Raw genomic sequence first — 25,869 nt, forward strand, 5'->3', positions numbered from 1 at the left:
GTCACACTGTCATTTTACTGTTGGTGAAGTAGTAGTTAGATTATCATCAAATGCACAGATTTTCCAGTGTTAAGGAAATAATGAATGAATGAATGAGGCTATTAGTTACTTGAACACTTTAATAAGCTGCTATTAGTTTAGATTTAGTCTTCATTATACATTTTACATCACTTGCTGTATTGCCTAATCTCACGTGAATGACGCATATTGTGAATATACCTTCACTTCCATGCATCGATGAAACAAACGAATGTTTGTCACAAAATGTTTCATATCTCAAATCTGAACAGGACTTGAGACAGTAGTACTGTTTAGACTAAAAGGACTTTATGATCCCTGCTGTGACTGAGAGTGTCTGACGTCAACAAACCGAAGAACAGGTGGCAGCCAACTAGCTCTCCCACTGTGAGCAATAATAGCTCGTCTGTAATGCAGGAGAAAGTAATAATGACGGCAACAGCGACTTTAAGTGCACACCTTGCAGCTGGTTTTCAGAATTACACTCCACCTGTACACTTGTGCCTCAGTCTGTTTAAACGTTTTGCAATTTCCTCTTAGTGCCTTAGAAGATCTCCTGGGAAGGGCTTTGAAACTAATTATGGAAAAATGGCACCAAATGAACAAGAAGTCTGCATGGTCACAGTAGCGTTTAATTGAAACTCATTTATTGGAAGTTGCATCAAGCTTTTTGAAAATTACTTGCTCATAAAATCAAGCATTCAGCTTGAGCTTTTGGGCTTTCTGTTGTTTAAAGTGTTTCAGACTGAAGGGGGTTCGGATAAACATTTCATCTCATGAAGTTAGTGCCAGTCACTAATATCAGATTCAGTGTAATTATCTGTGTCTTCTGAAGATGCTGGAAGATGTCGTCTCTGCATTTCTTTTTCTCACAAATCCTCCTTTGGGATGTTATGAGGTTATTGCTGTGGCGCCATTGTTGTCATGCTCCTCATACCATTGAAGAACTTGTTCCATTGGGAACACAGTTTTCTTTGTCTGTCTAGAAATGCACAACTTCCATGAGGACACAAATTAACTACGCACGCAGACAAATTGTTGCTCAGGAGGTTTATTAAGCATGAGACATGACATTGGAACAATCTGATTAAAGGTAGTCAGTGACACAAGTTATGGGGAAATATACAGCATAATAATAAAAGAATTTTACATTAAGATGGGAAAACATGTTATCAATTTTAATACCAGTGTATTTAATTACAGAGGCACGAAATTCATTTCTGATTATCTGGCCAACCTGGCAGCTTTGACAACTGCAGGAGAATGAATGCACTAATAATTTGGAACAGATGGCAAACACACAAAATCATTACAAAGTTAATATTGTTACTGAATAAAGCTGAGTAGCAAACAAAAACAGAATGATCTCGTATATAAGTACTCTAAATCATTAGAGACCCTTGAAAATATCACACTTTGTGACCTCAGAGATCAGATTGAACTGTTTAAACATAAATATACACAATTACGATATATTAATTCCCATAAAGTATAGACAGTGTAGAGCAAACATTCAACAAGAAAAGTACTCAGAGAGCGTAGTACTCCGCCAAGGCAACTCAGTCGTTCTATGATCTACTACGGATGAAATCTTTAAACAATTTGTGGTCCACAGCGGTGGATTTGTTGTAGAATCGCAATCATGTGATCGTCAGCAGGCAGCTGACGTAGTGTTCACTTGTCATAGTTACAGTGACGCTGTGCTACTATCTCTCAATGATAGGGAAGTCTTTAACCAATCTGTGGATCCAGACTTAAGCCGCATCACTGCCAAAATCTAATCACTTTGTCCTCATATCATTTCTGACCTTCCCTGAAAATTTTATCCAAATCCATTAGTCTGTTTTTGAGTAATATTTCAAACAAACAGACAGACAAACCAACGCCGATCATCACATAACCTTGCAGCGTTCCTTGGCAGAGTGATAACTGTACAATAGAGGAGATTAACTTATCTGTTTTCAAGCTGAAACTAAATACTTTTCATGAATAGAAAGTGCTTAAGTACTTAAAGTTGTAATTACTAGTGAGATAAGTTATGTCTTTAAATGGCTATATCTCAGTCTGGAGCCAGACTCTTCACATGTGATCTGAAAATAATAATCTGAAATTGCACAAATAGAGATTTAGTTTCATGCTCCAGAAGGAAAACTAGCAGAAGAAAACACAGTGCAAAATGATTAAATCTGTTATCCAACATGTAATATCTCTCCCTGCACCAGTTAGCTACTATAAGCATGAAGGTTTCTTAGGTGTCCTCTCACCGCATATAATATTAGTACAAGTATAGTACCACTATATTTTATGCAAGTACAGCCTTTACTTACTCTTAAACTGTCCTTTAAATCAATACATGTCCTAGTGGGTTTGGAAGAAACAAATTGATAAAAGTCATTGTGAAAAGGAAATTAACTTACAGTTGTGAAAGTAGAGTTAAATTAAATGCAGTTTGTTGCAAACACCAGCCTTCAAGAAAATCCAACCAGCACACTGTCGTCTGTTTGCAAGATTTCAGCACTTATTTTCTGCACAAACACATCTGCTCAGCAACATGTTGATCTTTTTTTCTGCCCTGCCTCTTGTTGAACCACTGTGGCTTCCTCTCTTGCGCCAATTTTTTGATTCAGCATCCTGGCAACAACATAGAAAAACACGGTCAGCTAATGTCATGACCTATAACATAGGGACATGTTTCAAAACAAACCAAAAAAAAAAAATGTAATATGAATTACCTGGCCACAGTTTCCAAACACTGAACCACGTTTTCCCCTGTGGCAGCACTGCATTCCATGAATTCAAAGTTGTATTCCTGTAGAGTTAGAAAGCTGCCATCAGTGTGGGTGTTGCCACAAAGCGATCATGAGAGGGTGTGTTGCACTGTGTTCATACCTTAGCAAGAATTTCTCCCTGTTCGGTTTTAACCTGTCGCTTAGCACAGTCGCTCTTGTTCCCTAGAAGTAAAACAGTCACGTCTTCTGTAGCACTTTCCTGCAAAACATGTTTATTTTTTTTTTTTAATTATTACAAGGATTAACGTTCAAACACGTTCAAACTACTAAAAAACATGCATATATGACTGACTTAGTAGTTGTATTCTTCAGCAGCGCTAAATATGTGTTGCTGTTTTAAATACGCAGTTCAGAATGTGTATCATTTTTAAAGGCTGGGAAGTGAACTCCAACGCTTTGGGGTACTGAGGCAGTGAAAACCTAGTTATATATTAAGCTTGTTTATTGATTTTTGATCAGATATTTCTAAATTTAAATAAGAGCTTTGCCAATTTAACAGTTTTTTCATTTAAAAAAAAAAAGTCATAGTAGGACTCACTTGTGTAAATACAGTCAGCTCTGATGTAGAAAAACATTTCTGTATTTCAGTGTAGCAGATTAACACTAATTACACTTAAAGGCACCTAATTGTGTCACCACATTGTGTCCAGCCTTGAATAAAAACCTGTAAATTCAGCATCTGTTGAAGTCTCACTATAAACAAAGCTGGTACAACTGTGACTGAAGTTTGAAATGCGTCATACCTGAATACAGTTTGCCCAGTAGCTGACTGCAGAGAAGCTCTCGGTGCATGTGATGTCATACATTAAGAGAAAAGCCTGAGCTTTGTGGAAAATGTGTCTTGTAATGCTGCGAAACCTTTGAGGACAGAAAAGAGTTTAATCAGAGAAAAACTGCCTTTAGATCCGACATCCATTTTAAGATCATGCGGACACAAACACCACAGCTGGCACATTTTGAATACTGGCCTTACATGCACTCAACTGTTACCAACTTTGTGTCGCAATACAGTTTGCAGAGACTTCTCTAAAAAAAGCCTTTCAAGCTACATTTAGAAAGATAATGAAAACAATGTGAGGACAACTGCCTTCACAGTGAAGTGGTTGGAACTTGTAACAACATAAATAAATGGAATCTTAGAAACCTGGAATGACACATGATGAATCGGGTGTGTACAGCTCAGTGTTAACATTAAGGAAGAGCTTTTTGTAAACTGTAGGCCCATTAGTTAAAACAGCACACCTTAACAGCTGTTTCACTGTAGCCGTGGATTTTAACCACACTAATCCAACTGTCCTCCTAAATTTCACCCAACATGCGGTGTGAACACGTGGGAATCTGCACACCCCACCTCTGCTACTGGGACCAAATCTGTAATCCCAGCATAGAAAACATTGCAAAAATACGCCAAACCAGTTTTGAAACAGGCTGTCCTCGCCTGAGAGACACTTCTCCACTCTTTAACTTTGTTTTGAGGACATTGTCTGGCACATGTTCAGGGAGGTCTCTATGGTATCTGTATCTACAATAGCATAGAGGATGTTACTTATGTAAACACTGTTACATGTTCTAATCAGAAGTCTCGGCTAAATGCCGAGGCGTACACATTGCTGAGAACACAGGGTGCTGCCTTCACATTGTGTGACAGTGAGACAACCTGTCCTCGGCCAACAGAGAAACAAAGTGTGTCTATACACAGAAAAGCCACAGCCACTTCCTAGAATAGAAAGACAGAGTGCACATGGCGCAACGCTGAGGCTATCATAAATCACACAACACCCTGTGCCTTTGAAGGAGGGGCTTCCTCCTTAGATTTTCTCAATGACTTCCAAACTTGTGGCCTCCGTCACACCAGTGTCCAGATAGCCTGCCTTCTTGCTGCAGACATCAGGTCGTCTTCATCTGGGCATGTGGAGCTGCTGGACCTGACTGTGTATCTGGTGCTCGGGGCAGAGACGTCCTGACATCTTCAGTGTTTCCATGCAGCTCAAGGCCTCCATGTCCACACAAGTGTCAAAAAACTCAACTGTGTTGCATGTCAGTAACAATAGTGGTTCAATGATGCAGTTAAAATTCCACTCTGGTCATTTTTTAAACCCTAAAAACTCATTTCTGTGTCTCAAAATGGTTTATTTGTTTATTTTCAATGATGACAATCCCCTCCTGTTTAAAATGGCTTAGCTGTAACTATACTCCATGGTTTCATGTAAAATGTGCAAATCAATGAGTTCTCCACCTTTACCTCCATTCACCCCTCTCCGCTTGCTAAAGCTGCAACTCACCCACAAAAAAACAAACATTGTGCTACTCAATGTTGCAGAATGACAAACTATAATAGTGGAATAATTCAGCCATACATGTCTGAACCAGAAAATGTTCCAGAAGAAGAACAATTATACAGCTAGCTCCACCCTGCAATGAAGGGATTGGTTCTTTAGCTTTGTAATATATGAAACCCTGGAGGTCTGAATCCATGTTTCTGATATTGTCATTGGTAAACTGCAGCTTCAAGATGGAAATGCGCAACTGTGGTTTTGACTGCTTATTTCATTATGATCCAGCATATTTAAAAAAAAAAAAAACACCATATCAACATGTTGACAAGGTAAAACATTAGATTTACAGATTAAATAATTGACATAACTGAAGAAAAAACTGACACATTTTAAAGGAAAATGAAAAAAATTGTTTTTTTCTTAATTTCAGTATGGATGGCAGATGTGTCTCTAACTGTAGAACTGGAAAATACAATAATATAGAAAAGTAACAGTTTGATGCTAATATAACACACTGATGATCATTATATTTATGATATAACTTGTATTTGTCCTCACGGCAGTGTACTGTGACAGCCATTACAAGAAATGCATTTAAAATGATTTTAAAATCTCCACAGGCAGTGATCACTTACATTTATTCTCTTTGTTCCAACTTGTTTTTACTCTGTCATTTATATGTTTAACTGAAACAGTTATTGCCATTAATGTCTCAATAATGTACTGTAAAATGAAACGTACCTTTCTTGTCCTGCTGTATCCCACAACTCTAGAACCACAGGTTTTCCATCTACCACCACAGTCCACATGCAGGAATCAAGGCCTACAGAGTATATTTATGTTACATCATTGTGCCTATTTACACATATTTATGGACTAATCATAAAGTAAAGACCAAGATCTTACCAATAGAGGATGGTATATCTAAAGAAAACTTCCCAGTTTGAGCTCTTTTCATGAAGGAAGTCTTTCCCACACTGCTGTCTCCAATCATCACTACATGGTAGCTGTCTGATCTGAGGCCTGTCCCTCTGGGGTCACCAGCTGAAATTAACAGGAAAAAACTTTCTGATCACACAGTATTTCAAAATTTAGTTAGTAAACTTGGATTACATTATTCCATTTGTATTGAACTGTCTTTGGCTGTGATTTCTGATTGATTAGTGGCAGTATTAATGGTCTTTACCCAAAGAAAACTGCTCCTGACCCAGGCGATTTTCAGCACGTGAAGGCTGAAATGGAGTCTTTTCACTGTGCAACCAACAAACACATTTCACATTATATATGAGACACAAAGCAAATTATAAATCAGTCACTCTCTGGATTCTGCAAGGCTTTAGAAAAAACAGTTGTAATTTGAGAAAAAAACTTCAACAGGAAAACTATTCAAATGTCTGAGACTTCTTGCAAAAAAAAAAGTTCAAGTCGGATTTTTACCTTCCTGAAATTTAGTAAATATTAGAAATGTCAAACAATATGTGTTTCAATATCAAGGTAAAAACTGTTGGATTTAAAAAAACTGCTGAGTAACATTCAACATGGCACAAAAGACAGCATAAAAACCCCATCTTTCACAAAGAACATATTGCAAACAGTTAAACATACAAAAAAAATCCTTGGTACACCCATGCTTTTAACCAAGCACATAAAACTAAGAGGCAGCCTACAGTAGTCTCTCTGCATTGATCCCTCTGTCTAACCTCCATTAGTTGCCTGTTACTTTTACCTGATAGATGAACTGCATCATTTCTTTTGAGCTGGTTACACTGGGCAGCAGAAAAGCTCTGGTTCATTCACACTGTATCCTTTTCACCTCTTGTCTCTTAACAGAGCAGCTGAAAACTCTTAATCAGCCAGTAGGAAGCTGGATAACATCAACTGACTGCCAAGCAATGATGCCACTGGCACGCTGAGACAAATCTGTTTATACTGTGTAGTGTTTGTACCGTGTACTGCATGTATTATACTATGTGCATGAGGATTAGTGTAGATGTGAGGCCTGCATGAGTCACAAGCTTAGATTTTTCAATGACTCATATGGGTGAGTGGCAAAATGTGTTCAACCATCTAATGCACAGTTTCCTTTTGACATTACAAGATGGTAAATGTTTGCTGTGAAGGCAAACAGATAAAAAATGAGATTGGCCAAAAAGCAGACTTACATGTGCATTAGTACAATAAGATTAGAGGAGAGGCTTTTATATTCATGAACTATAGGAAGTGGGTGGAAGTGTCTCTGCCAGTGATATGACACTTTCTGCTTCTGATTATCTTGTGCAGTTAAATACAAAACCAGACTTTCTGATGTGCTTTTTGCAGTGAGGTTCTATCTGGCTGTCATTGCTGGACACAGTAGATATACACCAACACATGCCATTTAATTCACTGATCTGTAACAGATGTTTCTAAAAACTGCTCCATGCTGATATGAATCCCAAACAGGTAGATAAATATTTTATTGTGCTGAGGAGCTTATTAGATAGGACAATCCTTGGATGCTGTTATGTTTTTATGTGTTTCATGTCAGTTACCTCACAGACTTTGAGTGTTCTCCAGGCTTTGAAATAATAATGTTGGATGAAGGTTTCTTGTCACGATCATCACCCTGCAGAGACAAAAATGCAAAAGTACCTCATGACTTGACAGTAAAGGATATTCTACTTTGATCACATATTTCATCTTTTGAAACAAACACTTTTATCTCTTGGCAACAGATAGAGGGAGAGACTTCATTTCTTTTTAATTTAAACTCTTGAAAGTCATTGTTTGCTGATCACATTCGAAGCCACTATCTCTCGGGTTTCTGAAGAAGCCAAATGCAGGTTTATGTTCTCCTTTTCACTCTGTGAAACACGTAGTGTACACCACATGTTCCTCATTTTAGTTTGTTGTGTCATTTTGTTCTTGCAAGATGTGTTAATGCACATGGGAAGTACAACACAACATATACTTGCTCTGTCAAAAAACACTTGTCCAATAATAGGCATCCAGGCTAAAGGCACAAAATTATGTATCCAATAATAGTGAAACATATTAATAAACTCCATTTAGAAGTGGCTGTGACTAATAAGCTAATTTAAATGCAGTGAAAGCAAATGCCTTTTCATCAGTTTTGGTAAAAATAATAAATCAAAAATAAAGATTTCTGCTGGACAGTAAAAAAAAAGATATAATTTGCTTTTACCTCTGATATTTTCTGCAGACCCGATGGTTCTTCTTTGTGCTCTTCATATGGCTTGATCACACCTTCCTCGGGGATGCTCCTCACATTCGTCCCATTTTGTTCATCTAATATTCCCTCCTGTTCTTCTGTTTGGTCTCCGTAACCTTGATGCCCGCGTGACTTCCGGTGAGATCCCATTTTTCTTCTCCTCCCTCCAGGTGCCGACATTGACATTGTATCATTTTTAGTAGAGGTGGATGGAAGATAATGGGGAGTCAGCTGCTCTGTGTCTAAAAGTTCACCTTGAGAAACAGGTTTTTTCTCAACTGTCTGCTGAGTCGGAGGAGTTGAATGAGACTCTCCAGCTTGGCTGTATTCCACAGTTTCTAATAATCGCTCTTGTTCAGGGTCACCCTCGCTGTATTCTGTGTGAAGTTGCAGTTCCTTTTCTTTGATTCCAGGGACACTCTCAGCCTTTACATCTCCTACAGTTATTTCAGTTGCCTCATTATCCAAGTCTTCTCCTTTGTTTCGTGATCCAAGATTCCTGCGGGTGGAGCCCATCTTCCTTCTCCTGTTGGTCGGAGTCAAATTTGGACTTGCGTTCTTCGTCTCAGGAATTTTAACTTGAGCTTCTTCTGTCACAGTGTTTGGCTTTTGTTCAGTAGAATCTTGGTCCTGTATTTCTGTTGCGCTCTCTGCCCTTTCGTTATCATTCTGTGTGGTCTCAGTGGTCTCACTAAGCACTGGGCTTCCTCCTGCGATGCCAGTATTTGTTGTGGTCTCAGTATTTAGGGGCAGCAACTGATCTAATGAGCGTCTGTTTCTTTCAGCGATCACAGGGGTTATTTGTGTCTTAGAGCTTGTAAACTCCTCTAGCTGTGATGGCTCCACACCAACATCTACACTTCTTTCACCATCCTTTCTATCAGGATCGACGGCTTCCTCAGTGTGAGAGGCTGACGGTTCAGGAAGGAGAGCCATTAAATCATGTCGGCCTGGTATCACATTACCCTCTAAGCTCTGCAGGTTAGAAGTGCTGCTTTCTAGCTGATGCCCCTCATCATGAGCAGAGCTGATTTCATTACCCTCCTGTTGTTCTTTATAAACAGCACCCAGCAAAGTTGTTGCATTTTCATTTTGTGACACCTCTGCAGGTAACACCAGCTCTTTCACATCTTCCATCTCATCAAGATTTCTCACATCAGCTTCAGTGTTAACTTCGCTTTCTGTTGTTTCATCTTTGTTGTCCATTTCTCCCTCTTGTTTCCTGTTGAGTTGATTCCTGCGAGTCGAGCCCATCTTTCTCCTCTTTTGGTTGGATTTTACTTGCAAAGTTTTCTTGTAATCTGACTGATTTTCTTCTTGGCTGTTAGATGCATCCATTGCAGTAGAAATTCCACTTTCAACATCCTCAACCCGCTCTTGTGCAGTAGAAACGAGCATATGTGATGTATTTATTTCTTGAACTGCGTCAATTTTGTTTGTAGAATCTCCAAAGTTTTGTCCAACTTCACCCTGTCCAGGACCTTGTTTATCCACGGAGCTCTCCATCATGACATGTCCCACAGTTTCTATTACATCATTTGTCTGTTGCACGTCAACGTCTTGTCTGAATAAGTCTTCTGTATTTTGGAGCTGAGAGGCTTCTTCTTGGGCAAGTATGTCCACAGTGCTTGACTCGGCATTGAGACTGTCATCGTGATGTGAGATATTCTGCATGTATAAATCATCTTTCCAAACTGAGGCTTGTGGCGGTTGCATCAGGTCCATTTTATCTGTGTCATATCCTGTGAGGTGACTTAAATTCTCAGGTTCTTTGACAAGTTTCTTGTCTTTGTCATCAACATCCTTATTAGATTTGAGAACGTCATTGTCTGCTGTCACGACAGTACTGCTGTCTATGAAAAATGTGTCTTTGTTTGGCAGCTTTTCTGTGTTTTCATCTTCATTCACAGTTGAACTTACTTTTCTTATTTTCTCTGGAGATTTGATGTCTGTCAGTTCTTCCTGCCTTGCCGTCTCTATTGCTAATGATATGTTTGGTGTTTTGGAGGCTTCATCATCTCTGGTGTTTTCTGTAGCTTCTTCTTTAGCGTGCTGCCTTCCCTTATTTCTTCGGCTTGACCCCAGTTTCCTTCTGCTCCCTACTGGATTGGGGCCTGTCGGAGATTCATCTTTGATGCTCTGATGCTCGTCCTGCTGGGAGTCCAAAGGAGTATTTAGTTCTGATGGCAGTGCTTGGAGACAGGATTTGGGTCCTGTATCAATTTGAAGCAGTTCTTGCACTTGTATTGGGTCAATCAGCTCTTCATGCACTTTATTTACAACATCCTCTGACTGCTCAGCTCCTGTGACTTCAAATGGGTTGAAACACTCATTTTGTTCCCCACTTAAAGCCAACTCCTTTTTTGGTGCTGATTTTGATGATTGCTCAACACTGCTTTCAACTTTGGTATGTTCTCTGGAGCTGCTTTTTTCTGTGGTTATCTCCATTGTGGTTGGACACTCTATATTTTCTGATTCCACATGTGATTCACTAAACAAATCGCTGCCCTCTGAATGTTCATACTGTCTTAAAAGTTCTGTGTTCTCCTTTTCTTCATTTTTGATCTCAGAGGATGTGATGGGAAGCCCTTTATCTGGCATCTCGCTGGAGTTTGACTCGACTTGCTGTCGATCTACTACTGGACTTGAATGCAAACTTGAACTATTAAACTCAGAGATGTCATAAAGTGGGCCAAAATGTTCATTTTGTTTGACATGAACAGTGTCTTTAATTTGAGCAATGTCAGATTTGCCCTTTCCTTCCAGCATAGTTTCCATTGATTTTTCCTGGCTTGACCCCAGTTTTCTTGTGTTCCCACCAGAGTTGAAGCTTGTGTTGTTTTGCTGAGGCTTGGAGTCCAAAGCTGCATGCAGCTCATGTTGCAGACTTTGTAAAGAAGATTCACTGTCCTCCATTTCAGAAAAGAGCCCCGCCTCTTGACGACCTGTTTTTCCAGCACTGGATTTTGTATCATCCTTTACTTGGCTTTCAATCACATAATCACCCAGTAGCGTGTCTGCTCTTTCTATATCACTGAGCTGTGGTTTCTTAGCATCAAATACACGATCAGCTTCCTTTCCCTGGTCTGAAGACTCAAAGTTGATTTCTTTTGTATCATCATCAGTACTTTTCACAGCCAGCTTTGATTGGTCTGGGTCCCTGATTTCTATTAGGTCTATAAAGGTTTCAGTGATATTTGTCTCATCATCTATCACACTTACAGGTGTGTTATCAATTTGAGGCGTTTCTTGTATTTGTATAGGCTTAATCTCCTGGTCATGCACTTTCTTTACAGCATCCTCCAAATGCTGAGCTCCATACCTTCCCTTCTCTAGCTCTGGTACAGAATAAAAATCCAAAAGATTCTCATCTGGCAGCTGTCTGTTTTCTTCTTTGGTCTGATGACTGTCGAATTTGTTCATTCCTTCCAGCATAGTCTCCGCTGACATTTCCTGATCCGCTGTCTCTGTTGTTAATGGTGTTTCTGTTGTTTCACTGGGTTCATAATCAATTTTATTTTCATCAGTTTCTTCTGTAGGTTTGTTGTCTTTTAATTGTTGTCTTCCTTTATTTCTACGGCTGGACCCCAGTTTTCTTCTGATGTCACTCTGCTGGAAGCCTGTGTTGGTTTCCACATCTATGCTCACAGAACTGTCATGAGGTTGGGAGTCGGAAGCAACATTTGTTTCCGATTCAAAGCTTTGTACAGGAAATTTGATGTCCTCCATTTCAGAGAAGAGTTGTGCAGCCTCCTGATGAAATATTTGTGCAGGGTTGGGTTTTACATCATCCTCTACTCTGCCATCAGACTCAGACGCCTGGACTAGAGCAGTGCTATCTACTCTTTCTACATCACTGGTCTGTGGTGTTTTGGTATCATATGAAGGATTATCCTCACTTATCTGATCTAAAGCTTCTAAGTTGTCTTCTTTTGTAGGATGCTCATCCTGTTTGTCATCAGGAGTTGAAACTTCCTGCTTGGTTGCAGAATCATCACTGCTTTTCACCATCACTTCAGATGGGAGAGTGGTAATAATTTCAACAATTTTTGAATTGTCTGTGGCATCAACTGTTGCACCTGCAGATAGCTTGTCAATTTGCAGCATTTCTCGTGTCTTTCCTTCCTCTTCCACCATTTTCTTAACATTAACTTCGGACTGATGAACAACTGTACCAGATGTATCTACTTCTTCCAGTGTGGCTCCCACTGATTTATCTGGCATCCCTTTAAAGTCTGTCTGTCTGTCTTCTTGATCTTCTTGAAGATTTTCATTTTGAGGAATTAAACTTCCCAGGTCAGCCTCAGGATGGTTTGTAGCAGCAGGTTTCTGAACCTCAGAATAACCAGGCGTAGACAGTAAAAACATGGAGCTGTCATGTAACACAGACGGGAAAACATCATGTTTGACCCCTTGACTTAAACCTTCCTGAATTTTTGTCTCTGTTGCTAATGACATTTTTGTTATTTCAATAGCTTCATCACTTGTGGTAATTTCTAAGACTTCCTCTTTAGATGCCTTACCTTGCTGTCTTTCTTTCTTTCTACGGCTGGACCCCAATTTTCTTCTGTTCCCTCTGAGGTCAGTGCCAGTGTTGGTTTGCTCATCTACACTTACAGAAATGTCCTGGCGATTGGAATCAAAAGGAGCATCTATGTCTGACAGCAGGGTTTGTGGGGAAAATGTGCTCTTTTCGACTTCAGAGATGACTCCTTCATTGTCTTGATGAACAGCTTGTTCATCTTTGTGTTTTACATCATCGTCTACTTGGCTTTCACCCTCATTCACCTGTCCTAGTGCAGTGTCTTCTCTTTCTGTGTTTTTGATGAATGGATGTTTGGAATCATACACATCAGAATCCTCATTCCTCTGGTCTGAAGCCTCCAAACGTCTTTCTTGTGTAGGGCGCTGATCCTGTTTATCATCGGGATTCGAAACCTCCTCCTTGGGTGCAGAATCATCTGTAATTTTAAAACTCAACTCAGACTGGTTAGTGTCCCTCATCTCAGTTTGGTCTTTCAGATTTCCAAAGGAGCTATCAACTTTTTCTGTGGCATGAAGTAGTATCAGACTTTCAGGTGAGTCATAATTTTGTTGCTCATCCTGAACTTGTGTTGGCTGAATATCTTGTTCATCCACTTTCTTTACAGCATCCTCTGAATGCTGAGCGCCCCTGACATTGGACAATTGCTCCTGTTTTGTAGACAACTCATCTTTTTGTGATGAATCTGTTGCTTTCTCAGCCCTGAATTCCAGTTCTGTATGTTCTCCAGGGCTGATTTTTTCTGTGGATATCTCCACTGTGAAGGGACTCACTTGTGTTTTGCTCACCAAAGGATCCTCTGGTGAATTTTCATTCAGCCTTAACAGGTCCGTGTATTCATCTCTTTCCTTGCTCTCTGTATCTGTTACAGAATGGACACCCAAAAGATCCTCATCTGGCATCTGCGTGCAATGTGACAGGTCAATTACCTGTTTATCTACTGTAGGACTTGAATGTTTTCCAGTTATAGTTAACTCAGAAGTGCAAACATGTGTGTCAGTTTGTGTGTTTTCTTCTTCGGTCGGACGAGCGTCGAATCTGTTCATTCCTTCCAGCATGGTCTCTGTGGATTTTTCCTGGTCTGCTGTCTCTGATGTTAATGATATTTCTGTTGTTTCACTGGGTTCATGATCCTTTGTATTGCCATCAGCTTCCTCTGTAGGTTCATTATCTTTAACTTGCTGTTTTCCCTTATTTCTACGGCTGAACCCCAGTTTTCTTCTGATGTCACTCTGCTGGAAGCCTGTGTTGGTTTTCTCATCTATGCCTGCGGAACTGTCAAGAGGTTGGGAGTCAAAAACAACATTTGTCTCCGATTGAAAGCTTTGCGAAGATTTGCTGTTCTCCATTTGAGAGATGAGTTGTTCCATCCCAGGATGAAACATTTGTTCAGGGTTGGGTTTTACATCATCCTCTACTCCACCTTCAGATTCAGACACCTGGACTAGAGCAGTGTCCACTCTTTCTATGTCACTGATCTGTGGTGTCTTGGTATCATATGAAGGATTATCCTCACTTATCTGGTCTAAAGCCTCTAAGTTGTCTTCTTTTGTAGGTTGCATATCCTGTTTCACAGTAGGAGTTGAAACTTCCTGCTTGATTTTGCAATTGTCCTCTGATTGATGAGCACCTGTGTCAGATTTATCTACTGCTTCAGGTGTGGCTCCCACTGGTTTATCAGAAACCCCTTTAAAGTCTGTCTGAGTAACATCCTTGATCTCAGCTTGATCTTTCAGGTTTCCAGCACAAATATCAACATTTTCTGTGGCATCAAGTATCAGACTTTCAGGTGAGTAATCATCTTGATCCACTGTCTGCATTTGTATTGCCTCTAAATCCTGTTTATGCACATTATTTACAATATCCTCTAAATGCTGATCATCTTTGAGTTCAGATAAGTTGAAAAGCTCTTTTAGTTTTTCACTTGTGGGCAACTCTTCTTTTGGTAATAGAAATATTGCTTGCTCAACATTGTCTTCAATTGCAGTATTTTCTCTGGGGCTGTTTTTATCTGTAGCAAACTCCAAAGCCACTGATCCGACCTGCGACTCACTCTCTAAGATGTTGCCCTGCAAGCTTTCATCTCGCCTGAACAAGTCTGTGTCATCATTTTTGCTGCTCCCCATTTCTGCTACAGAATTCACATGGGAGAGTTTCTCCTCTGGCATCTCCTTGGAATTTGACAGTTGAATGTTGATCAGCTGTTGATCTGCAGAAAGACTTGAAAGTGCACTTAAATGAGGTAACTCCAGGATACCAACATTTTCTTCCATTTCTGCACTTTGAGGAGTGTTAGATTTGTCAGTCTTTTCCAGCTTGGTCTCATTTTCATGAGTCTGGTCTGCTTGCAGATTACCAGGTTTAGGAGTTAAAATTTCTGTGACGTGTTCTGGAGAATTCAATGTACTGGGGCTCTTAACCTCAGAATAATAATAGTCAGGTGTACTGCCTGAGGACAAAGAGCTGTCGGGTGTTGCAGAGATATCTTGTACACTCCCTTGGCTTGATTCCTCCTGCCTGTCAAGTTGAGCTGCCAGTGATGTTTGTGTTGCTTCGACGGTTTTATTACCTCTGGTCTTTTCCTCAACTTCCTCTCTATGTTCAAGATATGGCTCAGTTTCCGAGTCTTTCGCAAACTGCCTTCCTTTATTTCTTCGACTAGACCCCAGTTTTCTCCTGCTCATTGTGATGTCTGGTGAAGGGGTTTGTTGGGTTTCAGGTTTTGAATCGTCAGGGTTAGACAATACATTTAGCGATTCACTACTTTCTTCTAGTACATGGTGTTGTGTTACTGAACTGCCGTCTGTTACATGGATCTCCTCAGATGATACATTCTGATTTGGTGCCACACGGCGTGAACCAAGGCGTTTTTTCTTGGCACCTTTACCAGACATAACTTCTAATCTTCTCCCCTAAAGCATAAAACAGTTGTAAAATTTGTTAGCAAATTTCATTTAAACCTACCGTCGCAAAACTAATATTCCAGTTAATACAATTCTTTTCTCAAACCTACATCCAGCACACACATGCACAAAGAGCACACAGATTGTTTTAAACACTATACTACAAAGTAACTGAGGTGAAAACTATAGTAGAGCCAACTTTAAACTACATCTACACTGACTTGCATGCAAAATTAATCAGCACAAATTCAGCTAAATGATTTCAAGTATTCTACATTAAAGTCACAACACCTCATGTACTTACCAACCAAATCTGGCAACTCTATCGTCTCACAACGTGAGCTACTCTGTAATGCCAAGTCATCAGCCTCTGCTCAACAGTAGTTGCATTTCACACAGGGGCGTGTGTTCCCTCAAAGCAGTCTTGTCTGAGCACTTCCTGTGTGGGCTGCACTTGCAGCGTTTATCGGCTGCAACATATAACACTTCCTGTATTGAATAAAGCTTAATTTTCCATATCCCCTTAACAAAAATATTATTTTATTATTATTTGATGCTGTGAAGTCTCTAATAGTATTAATGTTATTAGTATATGCAACTATTCAAGCTGAAAAAAAAATCCCGTTCAACAAGAAGGTCACCTTGGAAAAACATTTATTCAACAAGTTGTTAAACTGCATTAGCACAAATTGTCAGACCTCAGAGAATCAAGCAAAGTAGTACAGAGTAAATGCCTTCTTTTGAAAAAGTGGCATACAGTAGGTATAATACAGAATTACGGATAATGTTTTAGAGATAGCCTACAAATAACAGCACCAGTATTTACAACCTTTGTCTGCTTCATTACTGGTATAAAGTACATTCCCACTAACAATGGAATTCGTCATTAGAATTTTAAGAGTGAATCAAATATTTTAAAAAATGCAAACAAAAACAAATAAAAACCTAGCATGAACTTTAATTCAACAGCTTAAAAAGAAAACACGAAGATGTTAATGTAATACTCAATCTAGGACTCAGTTTCAAAACAAGCAAGGCAAGATAGAATTAATTTTAAGTGAACAGATGGCAAAAAAGAACAACCTTTCAGTATAATGGGAAAATCTTGCCACGAAAACATACAAAAGGAGAAAAACACTTTAGTCCTTTGTTGTTCATTTAACAGACTATGATTACTCAATGTATAACTTGGCTGATCTTAAGCTGCCTTCAGCTAGCAAACAAAATCAAAAAAAAACATGACTATAAAAATTTGTCTTTTCGCAACCATAGCTTCATCCTGCAGACGAACAATCCAAGATCTTCATTTCCTCTCATTAGATCGGGAACGACTGTAAAGGAAATCAACCAGTTAATGCATAATTAACATTAAAAATATGTTAGCGGTAAGATTACATCTGAAAGTATGATAAGATAATAATGCTTCAATTTACCTCCTTGATCGTGAGAAGGATTGTGAGCGCTTGCGGTTCTTGTCTCTGGAGAGAGACCGATATCTACGTCTGTCTCTTGAAAGAGACCTGGTGAAGGAAGAAGACAAAAATATTTTTACCATCCACTTACAAATTTGTTGCTTAACTCTCTGAACCCCAAAACCCAAAGGGGCCGTTGAAAGGTATGTAATGAAATTCTTTGTGCTAAAAATGGTAACCTAAAAAAAAAATTCAAAAGTTCTGTGCTCTTTAGCGCAAATGAGAAACCATTGAAGACTCATTGGCAACAAACATTCTTGAGAAAAATTCAGGGACATTTAAACTGAACTGAACTGCAGGCTGTGTATAACAGCAAATAGGATAAAAGTACTGAAAGGGGTTATTAAAAGAAAGTTTTTTTTTTGTCACTTTGTCACTAGCAAGTAAATGAGAAGATTGATAGTGTCATAACTTTGAAATATGATTCTCCTGGCAAAAATCTTTAGCGCAACTGACAAGCCATAAGGGACTCATTTGTCACATGACAAAAAACTTCTTGAAATGCAGACTGCGGTTACACAGATAAAAGATGAGTATTGAAACACAATAAAATCTAAAACGGTAAATATCTATCAGTATAGTAACAGCTGTAGACACTTGTAAAAATGTTGTATATGTTGATATGAGGTTTTTCTATTTTTGTCAAATTAATAATTTGTGCTGTTTGTGAAAGACTTTATATTGCGGTGAAGAATTACCTCAAAGTAAGTACACATGTGGCAGGAGTAAATAAAAAAGCCCAGAAACTGCTTGGGGTTCAGAGGGTTTAAAACTGACAGTTGTTACCAAGCTTACCTGCTGCGACTGCGGCTCAGGCTCCTCCTCCTTGGGGATCTATAGTGTAGGTGAAGTTAAAAAAAAGGAACAAAAATGATTAGGACAGCGTATTTAATACTTCCTATCACTAATGAAACCTTTGGCATTCTGTTTCTTGGTTACATGTACTTCCTTGTTTGTTAATAGAAGGAAGATCTGCATCCATGAACTGCATCAAGGTCAATTCATTAAAAGAAGACTTTGTGCAATGAGCACCAATCATGGAGCCAGATTTGACAACATGAAACAAAATCAGGGCTCGACATTAAGACTTGTCTATGTTACCACTTCTGTGTCAAGTGGGAAAAGCGTTTTCTTAGACCATCTGTTTAGTACAATGCTACTTTAAAACAACATTGGACGCACACAGCTTGTGCACGATGTTGTACACAAAGTAAACTGATTGTTACAGAGGACCCGTTCAGAACAGGAAAGGCATATTGTTTACTTGTATAGTTCAAGAAAACCTGCACGTGGAACGTTTCCTGAAGCACTAAGATCACTAGTAACCTACATGTGATGGCTGGAAAGACTTATATGCACATCACGTAGGTGCAAGCCTATCAAAGGACAACTATTGTTTCTCACTATGCTGTTTTTCTAAAGTATTGATTTGTTAATGGTTTTTGGATGTTTATCACCCTGGGAGGGATGGTTGTTTAGCTGGCACTATAGAGCTTCTCAGCATTTTGAAGTTCGTAAAAACAAAAGTCTGACCTGATGAAGAGCCAAGTAGGATCAAGTCTTTGCTAGTCAAAAAAATTGGCTGCTATATATCGATTTTTCTTTAGTAATTGAGAGATAACTACAAACTTTAAAAACCCTGACACAGGGGCAGCACCAAAACTACAAAACAAAACACACTTAACTCCACTAGATGATTCAAGATGGCTTAATGTCGAGCCATGAAAATGCACTCAGCAGCGTAATTAAACAGAAGATTGGATAAACCCATTTAATTTTTGCAAAAGAAAATTAATGACTGCAGGTCTACTTCCCTGACCTTTACAGCTTTGCAGTTCTGCACTGAAATTGCTCAAAATTACATAATTGCAGAGGGAAAAGTGTCAAGCAGCTTTGAAAGCTAGATTATGCATAAAAACTACAAAGAGCAGGATAAAAGCAACTTACTATTTTGGGGGATTTGGACAAGATAGAAATGATGCTAGGAAGCCAGACTGATGGTGAGGGAGGTCGAATTGCAGAGAGGATTTGCCACATGATGCAAATGTTGGCGATATGAAGTTGCTTGGTGGCTGGTTGGAGGGGGTAGTTGTAGATTTTCCCTGCCTTTTTTGGGGGTGTGAGGATGGGTAGGGATGTAAGCCAAGGGCTGTTCCCGTTGATACAGTAGATGTGTGGAGAATAGAACGAGTAAAGATGCTGATTGGTTGATAATGTGAAGTGGGCCGCTGTCGATTGGATAAAGGTTGGAGGAAGAAGAGAAGGATGCTGGGAACTGCATGCTCAGGAACCAAAAGGTTGGTGGAACCTGACGACTGGCGGTGCGCCTGGGTCATGTGACACCAGCCAAGCTGATTGGGGCTCGCTGGTCAGCAGTCACATGATGCTGAAAGAAGGACTAGTTGACTGACTCAGATGGTGAGAAGCGTGGTGGTGACTCTGCAACGGGGTTCAGTTTTATTAATAGATGGCAACTGAACTCAGAAAGAAAACAAAATTTACACCTGCAGAAAGTAATTCTAAAAGTACGTATAAAAATGTTGATGGGTGATGAAGTACCAACTGTGCCTCTTAAAGATGTCCCCCATAAAGCAATAATACTCTGGTAGAGTTTGGTGTTTTTACAGACATACCTTTACAAGAGTTCATAAACAGTCAAGTGCCGACCTAACCTGCTACTGGACTTGGAGGCAAAACTTAGGAAAATTGGCACTGATAAAAACAACCTTGAAATGCTAAAATAATGACAGCAATTTGTTTAAAAGTATCACTCCAGTCAATATGGGATCAGAGGCCGTATTCACAAAACATCCTCAAGGAAAATGTAGCTCCTAACTGGCCGAGATGGCAGAAAAGTCTGTTGGAGGATAAATCTAAAACCCTTTTAGCACTAAAACTCAGAGAGAATTCAGAGGTGGTCAGCAAATTTTCTAACCAGTCGCATCGATCTCCTGATTTGTCTGTTCTCGCAAGCCTTAACAACAGTAAGAATGAACTTTTGAAAGCCATTTATTTGGATGGTAGTTAGTTTCTAAAGATTCAGCAGCAACAGTAAATATTATGGTTTGCACAACTCTGCACTAGAATCAGAACTTGGACCATCTTAGCCTCCTATCAGAGTTATTCATTACACCTAAATGTGCTCTTTAGACAGCAGTACAGCACCACCTACTATTTTAAATAATTAAAGCGGGTTTCAGGGTCACCTCACTGAAACTGGTGCTATATGTAGAACTGCCCTAATAATGAATGCAGGTCAACTGAATTAATAACGATTGCACATACAATGCTTACCCAAGTAAATATTTTACTTTGTTTCATGTATGAGAAACAAATTATTAGTTCATGCCAGAACTTTGTCCAGTTAATAGCCAAGTTCATTTGTGAAACATAAAGCCTTCTATAATGACGGTAACCTTGCCTCTTCTCTTAGCCGGGATAGGATAATTTGTGAATACAGCCACAGATTTATTTATTTTTTTAAAGAAATGAAGGACAGAGAGTGACACCAGTATATCACAGCCTGAAACAGGCAGATTCATAGATTATCTACTGATGCATGCTAATAATAATAATAATAATAATAATATTAATAATTCTATTTCACGGATGTGATCTAGAACACTGAGTCCTAACAATTAAATTTAGGCCATAGCGTTCAGAAACTTTACACCTCGCTTGGCTTTGGCTTAGTTTGACAAAACGTAAATATGTCTAAGACTGGAAAAGATAATAGGTTTTCCTCAATATGGGAACTTCCCAGATCTAAAACGGTCTTGCCAAACTTAGGAGTCAAAAAAACAATAACATTTACAGTGTGTGGATACCAAATATCTGCTTTGTCAGAAGTGTTTTTTATTAACACTGCAAATGAGACTGTACTATTAACAGTAAAATTAATCATCTAGTAAGAAATACATACCTGCGTCTGACTGGAGGACTACGTCGCCTAAAATCATCGCGAGGGCGTCTGCTCCAGGATGGAGGAGGGCCACGGCTTCTAGAGCGCTTTTCCCCGGTGGATAACTCGACACGCACTCGACAGCCACACATGTTTCTAAAACAGAAGTCATCAAATCAATGGAAAACTAGAAATTCAAATAAATGATCACAATTGAGTAATCTGTTAAGGATGTGTTACCTGCCATCCAGTTCTCTCACAGCATCAGATGCATCTCTGGGGTCTTCAAACTCTACAAAAGCAAAACCTGGAGGATTCCTGGCAACCCAAACACTTCTTAAAGGACCATAGTATCCAAAAGCTCTTTCTAACTCCGTCTTATTTCCATTGTTTCCTAGATTCCCAACATAAACCTTGCAGTCGAGGGGACAGTCTCGATGAAAAGCAGGGTCTTTAAGGAAGAGAGACAAACACAGACATGGAAAGGCACATGATTACAACTGTCAGAACTGAAGATGTTAAAGAATCTGAAATAGAAGTCCACTAAAATACGTCTCACTAAAACTCATAGGATTACAAAAAATACTGCGGAACAGAAGAGAGGAAGAATGGCACCATAGAGGCAGACCTGCATTGTTCTCAGCAGTGGAGTTCTTTAGCATTAGGCAACCACTGATTTATAGAAATAAATATTCATATTAGCTACCCCGATTTAGGATAAAGTAAACATAGTTAAATTTATATGAGCTTCAATGTACTCCTTACAGATGACACCCGTAGTAAACAAACATTTAACCAGCAAGCGGAAATAATCTGACGTGATGAAGGAAGTCCATCTGACATGACACAGCGGTTGCGGTGTTTTAGTGTCTCAGATCACATAGATAAAACCCCGGCTTAACAACAAAACCTCCCGAAAACAAAACTGCAAACATTCAGTGTAACACACAAATATACAAAGCAGGTCAATTTAAATGCTGCATCAAAAAAAAAAAAAAAACAAATAAAAGGTTTTAGCCATTTTAAACCACTAATGAACATTTTCAGAATACTAACCTTGAATTTCTGAGTTCTAAAAAAAATTTAACAGAAAATGTGATCCCTGTTCTTTGCAATAATACTGCAAAACTCTTCTACTACGATCACTAAAATGACTGCTTGTTGATTTAGAGCTACAACATCTTATTCTGTAAATAATCCTGTACGCTGCCTTTCCTTGCCTTAACATTAGAGTATATTGATTATCTTTGAGGAATGGATTGATAATTGGAGTAAACAAGGCATTTCAAAATGTCATCCTGTGCTCTTTGAGACTGTGTTGTGCATTTTTCAAACTTTTCCAGACTAAACAATTGATAAAGAGGAAAAAAAGTGTTGCACATTGCTCAGTGATGAAAATAATTGCTGTTTGAAGCAAATAGTTTTTATGGCTAAAGAGCAAAGGCAACTTTTCATAATTAAATGCTGTACATTTAAGAAGTGTGTTTCCATGGTAGCTGGTCAACTATTAACTAAACTGATCACAAGACAAAGCTTTAAAGACATGACAAGTTTAAAGCTCGCAGAAAGTTTGCTCATCCCTAAGACAGACGAGGCTTATCACCTTGACTAATCAGTTTCACAGGGGAAGCCCTATTGTTTTTGAAACAGACAAAAAAGTTTCATCAATAAATCGTGAAGTAACAAGTTTTCATACCTCCCATTCCAACTATCTTCTTGTTAGAGTCCTAGAATCAGATGCACCTGAAAGAAAAGACAGGCAGAAAGAAATTGTTACAATCATATACTTGGGCTCTGAATACAAAAAATGTGTTGTCTCTTAAATACGTCGATCACGATTGTGTTAAATTTTACTCAACTCCACAGTACAATGAAACCTTCTCAAACTAAAAGAGGGCCATTCATGTCCGAAATATTGGTCTAAATGCCACAAAAGTGAAAACATAACCAAAATGCAATGAGCACAATAAATAGGACAAAAAAATAGGACTCAGTGTGGAAGAATAGCAGACATTTTAGGGGACAGGATCATGTTGTCAGACATCTATTTAGAGGGTCAAACAGAGGACTGTTGTATCATGCTGCCTGAAACTATTTCTAAGACAACAAACGGCAGAGTTGTGAACATTCAGATGCTTGCTAGGACCCTTCCTGACATGCCAGTATCCAGCATCTTTCTCTTGTCATCTGTAGCATCAAGTCATTTGAATAAACCTGCATTTTAAAAGGTGACCTTTATATCCACTGGTCAAAGACATGTCTGTATGCTGGTCACATTATCTGATCATTGACCTTTAAAGCCATACCTATTTCAATGGTTAAGAATTTGTCTCAAGTTGGGCAGCTCAAAAAACCTGATTGAGATTTTGAACCAACTAAATCAGAAAAGAAGATCATTTACATGCTGCACTTGTAGTTTTGTTCAGTATAATTTGGTCCAATAAGAAACTAACGATGTGATTTGGAGACCTGAAACCTGCAGTGACCACACAATGAGAATGGTCTGCCATGTGATGTCTAGATAAACGTATTGTCATGCAGCAACAGAGCACCAGCTCAAAGCTTTCCTCGCCTTTTTTCTCTGATTGCTTCATCATGAGCAATCCCTCAATGTCCCAAGACACAAAAGTCATCACCTTGCCAACAGATGCCACTTGTTTGAACTTTTCTGAATCCAGAAAACCAGTGTGTTTGCATTGTTTGTATTTTGCATCCTTGATCATGATTATCCTCAAGAATGTGACTGCATCAGTCTTAAAATGAGTCAGAAGTTTCCTCCAAATTTCCATTGTCTTTTACCTCTGATTGGGCGTCAACATTTGGGGCACCAATCTCGCAGACAGTTTGCTAATCCCCAAGATGTCAGTTATAAAAGTGTGAACAGAGTCAACACTAATGTACATTATTTCTGCTGTGTGTTGGACAGTCATATGTCTACCATCCATGACCATGCCATAATTTGGCCTTCAGCTGATTGTCTGTTGTTGCTGATTTTGAGCACCCTGACTGTGGGTCTTCTCTGCCCCGCTTAAATCACCAATGCACTTTTCTTTACATTTAAATAGCAAGAGTCCTCCTCTCCAAGTGTGCTGATCATGTCTGTCTGGATTCCCTTGGGGGTCATTCCCCGTTTATGTACATACTTGACCACAGCTCTGACCAATAGTAAAATTTTAGGTTTCCCCCTCATATACTGAGACGGAACTTTAAAGGGTGTCACCAGCAAATACATGACAACAAACCTTCGAGGTTTTGTGGACAGACATAAAGCTCACAGTCATTCCCCTTGTTTCCAGATGAGACAGATAACCACTTGAATTAACCTCGTTATATTCACAGCAAAGTATTTAAATCTTTAATATTATTTAGTGCAGGAATGTTTCATTGAACTGCATTCACTTTATTGTGTGAAGACCTGAATGCTGTGTTTATTAATCCACTTGAATGTTACTGCTTTTAGCACAAGTGAAGGCTCACGGAATGAAAAGTACTTGAGTTTCATTAGCTTGTATGTTAACGGCGAAGCTGTTTATACCACGCTTTTAAGATACTATTTGGTTTGTCTAATATGGAAATTACTGCCAGTACTACGTAAAGTAATTACTATTAAGTCTAATTCTAAACATTCACACAGCCAAATTGCCCATCCTCCCCCTGACGAGCCATGCGAGCATCAACGCTGCTAGCGAGCTCAGAATGAAAGAGGCAGCACATTTAGCATCAATGACCGTTAAAAGGTTTTTTTTAAATGCCTGAGCCCACTAGAGGCAGCGTTAGATGAAAAACACGGAGATACCAAGTAGGCTGTTATGTTCAGGTAATGTAGCTCACCTTTATAGTTGCAACAGCTCGACAACAAATGGTAACAGCTGGTTTCACGCCGCCAGTATCGGCAGGAGGCCTAGCTTGTTAGCAGGAGCAGCACAGCGGAAGAACAAGACGCATTTCTTCTTCTCTGGTTTTATTGTGTGACTGCAAAGAGGCTCCATAACGCCACCTACTGTACCGCAGTGGACAGTCCGCGGCAACATACTAAATTCACCAGTCTGTAACGTGATATTCGTTGACAAAAAATTCCACAGATTTTTTTAAAAAAAAATCTCTAACACTTGGTTTTATTTTTTTCTTCAAAATTGCACATCACCTTCTGAGCAAAATCTGTGTCAATAAATGCTTCTTGGTGGTCTATGGTTGTCTAATATTCCTGCGGATATAGTGAGTTTTTTGTGAAATTGTAACACAGATAAAGAGAGTCCAACCCATTTTACAAAGATAAGGCCTCTGTAGTCCTTGTAATCCTGTGTGGACTGCAGTCATCATCCAGCTAACCTCATCCCTGCTCCCTCAGAGCCAATTTAATTTACATCTACACTCTCTTACAGTAAATCCCAGAAAATGGAAACGACAGCAAGAGGAGATTAAATCTGACCTAACAGCTTTAGACTATGACTGTTATTTTTATGAAATGTACACAGAAAAAAATGTATTCCCACAGCAACACATTTTACATCAATGTAAGTAGGCTAAATTACACTGTGTTATAACTGCAGAGGCACACAATGGGTATTCAGTGCAGCTGTCTTCCTCTATCTTCGACCAATCTTTCTGTCCTCTCACTGACGCCTTTCATTTCAGACCTTTTCTTTGCTTCAGGGCTGAGGACAATCTTGACATCTGTTCTTATTGCTGTGACCTCAGCCTCGCACGTGATCTTTTTCAGATATTTTGTGAAATACTAGTTTCCCCCTGTGTAAAG

General features: G+C 39.2%; 2 protein-coding genes across 2 annotated transcripts; both read right to left on the reverse strand.

Moving 5' to 3' along the window:
* Positions 1-1,053: 1,053 nt before the first annotated feature.
* rab44 (RAB44, member RAS oncogene family) lies at positions 1,054-16,159 on the reverse strand. Its single transcript, XM_023280266.3, has 10 exons — positions 16,045-16,159; positions 8,268-15,749; positions 7,615-7,688; positions 6,270-6,334; positions 5,990-6,127; positions 5,825-5,906; positions 3,551-3,665; positions 2,908-3,006; positions 2,751-2,827; positions 1,054-2,649 (listed from the first exon to the last, which is right to left on the reverse strand). The coding sequence occupies exons 2-10, from the start codon at positions 15,729-15,731 to the stop codon at positions 2,562-2,564; spliced, it is 8,202 nt and encodes a 2,733-aa protein (XP_023136034.2). The 5' UTR covers positions 15,732-15,749; positions 16,045-16,159; the 3' UTR covers positions 1,054-2,561.
* Positions 16,160-16,377: 218 nt separating this feature from the next.
* On the reverse strand, positions 16,378-25,058 carry srsf3a (serine and arginine rich splicing factor 3a). The gene is made up of 7 exons (XM_023280302.3): positions 24,945-25,058; positions 22,810-22,856; positions 21,354-21,564; positions 21,135-21,269; positions 18,008-18,046; positions 17,174-17,260; positions 16,378-17,071 (listed from the first exon to the last, which is right to left on the reverse strand). The coding sequence occupies exons 2-7, from the start codon at positions 22,814-22,816 to the stop codon at positions 17,044-17,046; spliced, it is 507 nt and encodes a 168-aa protein (XP_023136070.1). The 5' UTR covers positions 22,817-22,856; positions 24,945-25,058; the 3' UTR covers positions 16,378-17,043.
* Positions 25,059-25,869: the final 811 nt, after the last annotated feature.

The sequence above is a fragment of the Amphiprion ocellaris genome, chromosome 5 (genome assembly GCF_022539595.1).
Source record: "Amphiprion ocellaris isolate individual 3 ecotype Okinawa chromosome 5, ASM2253959v1, whole genome shotgun sequence".
In the NCBI taxonomy this organism is placed as follows: domain Eukaryota; kingdom Metazoa; phylum Chordata; class Actinopteri; family Pomacentridae; genus Amphiprion; species Amphiprion ocellaris.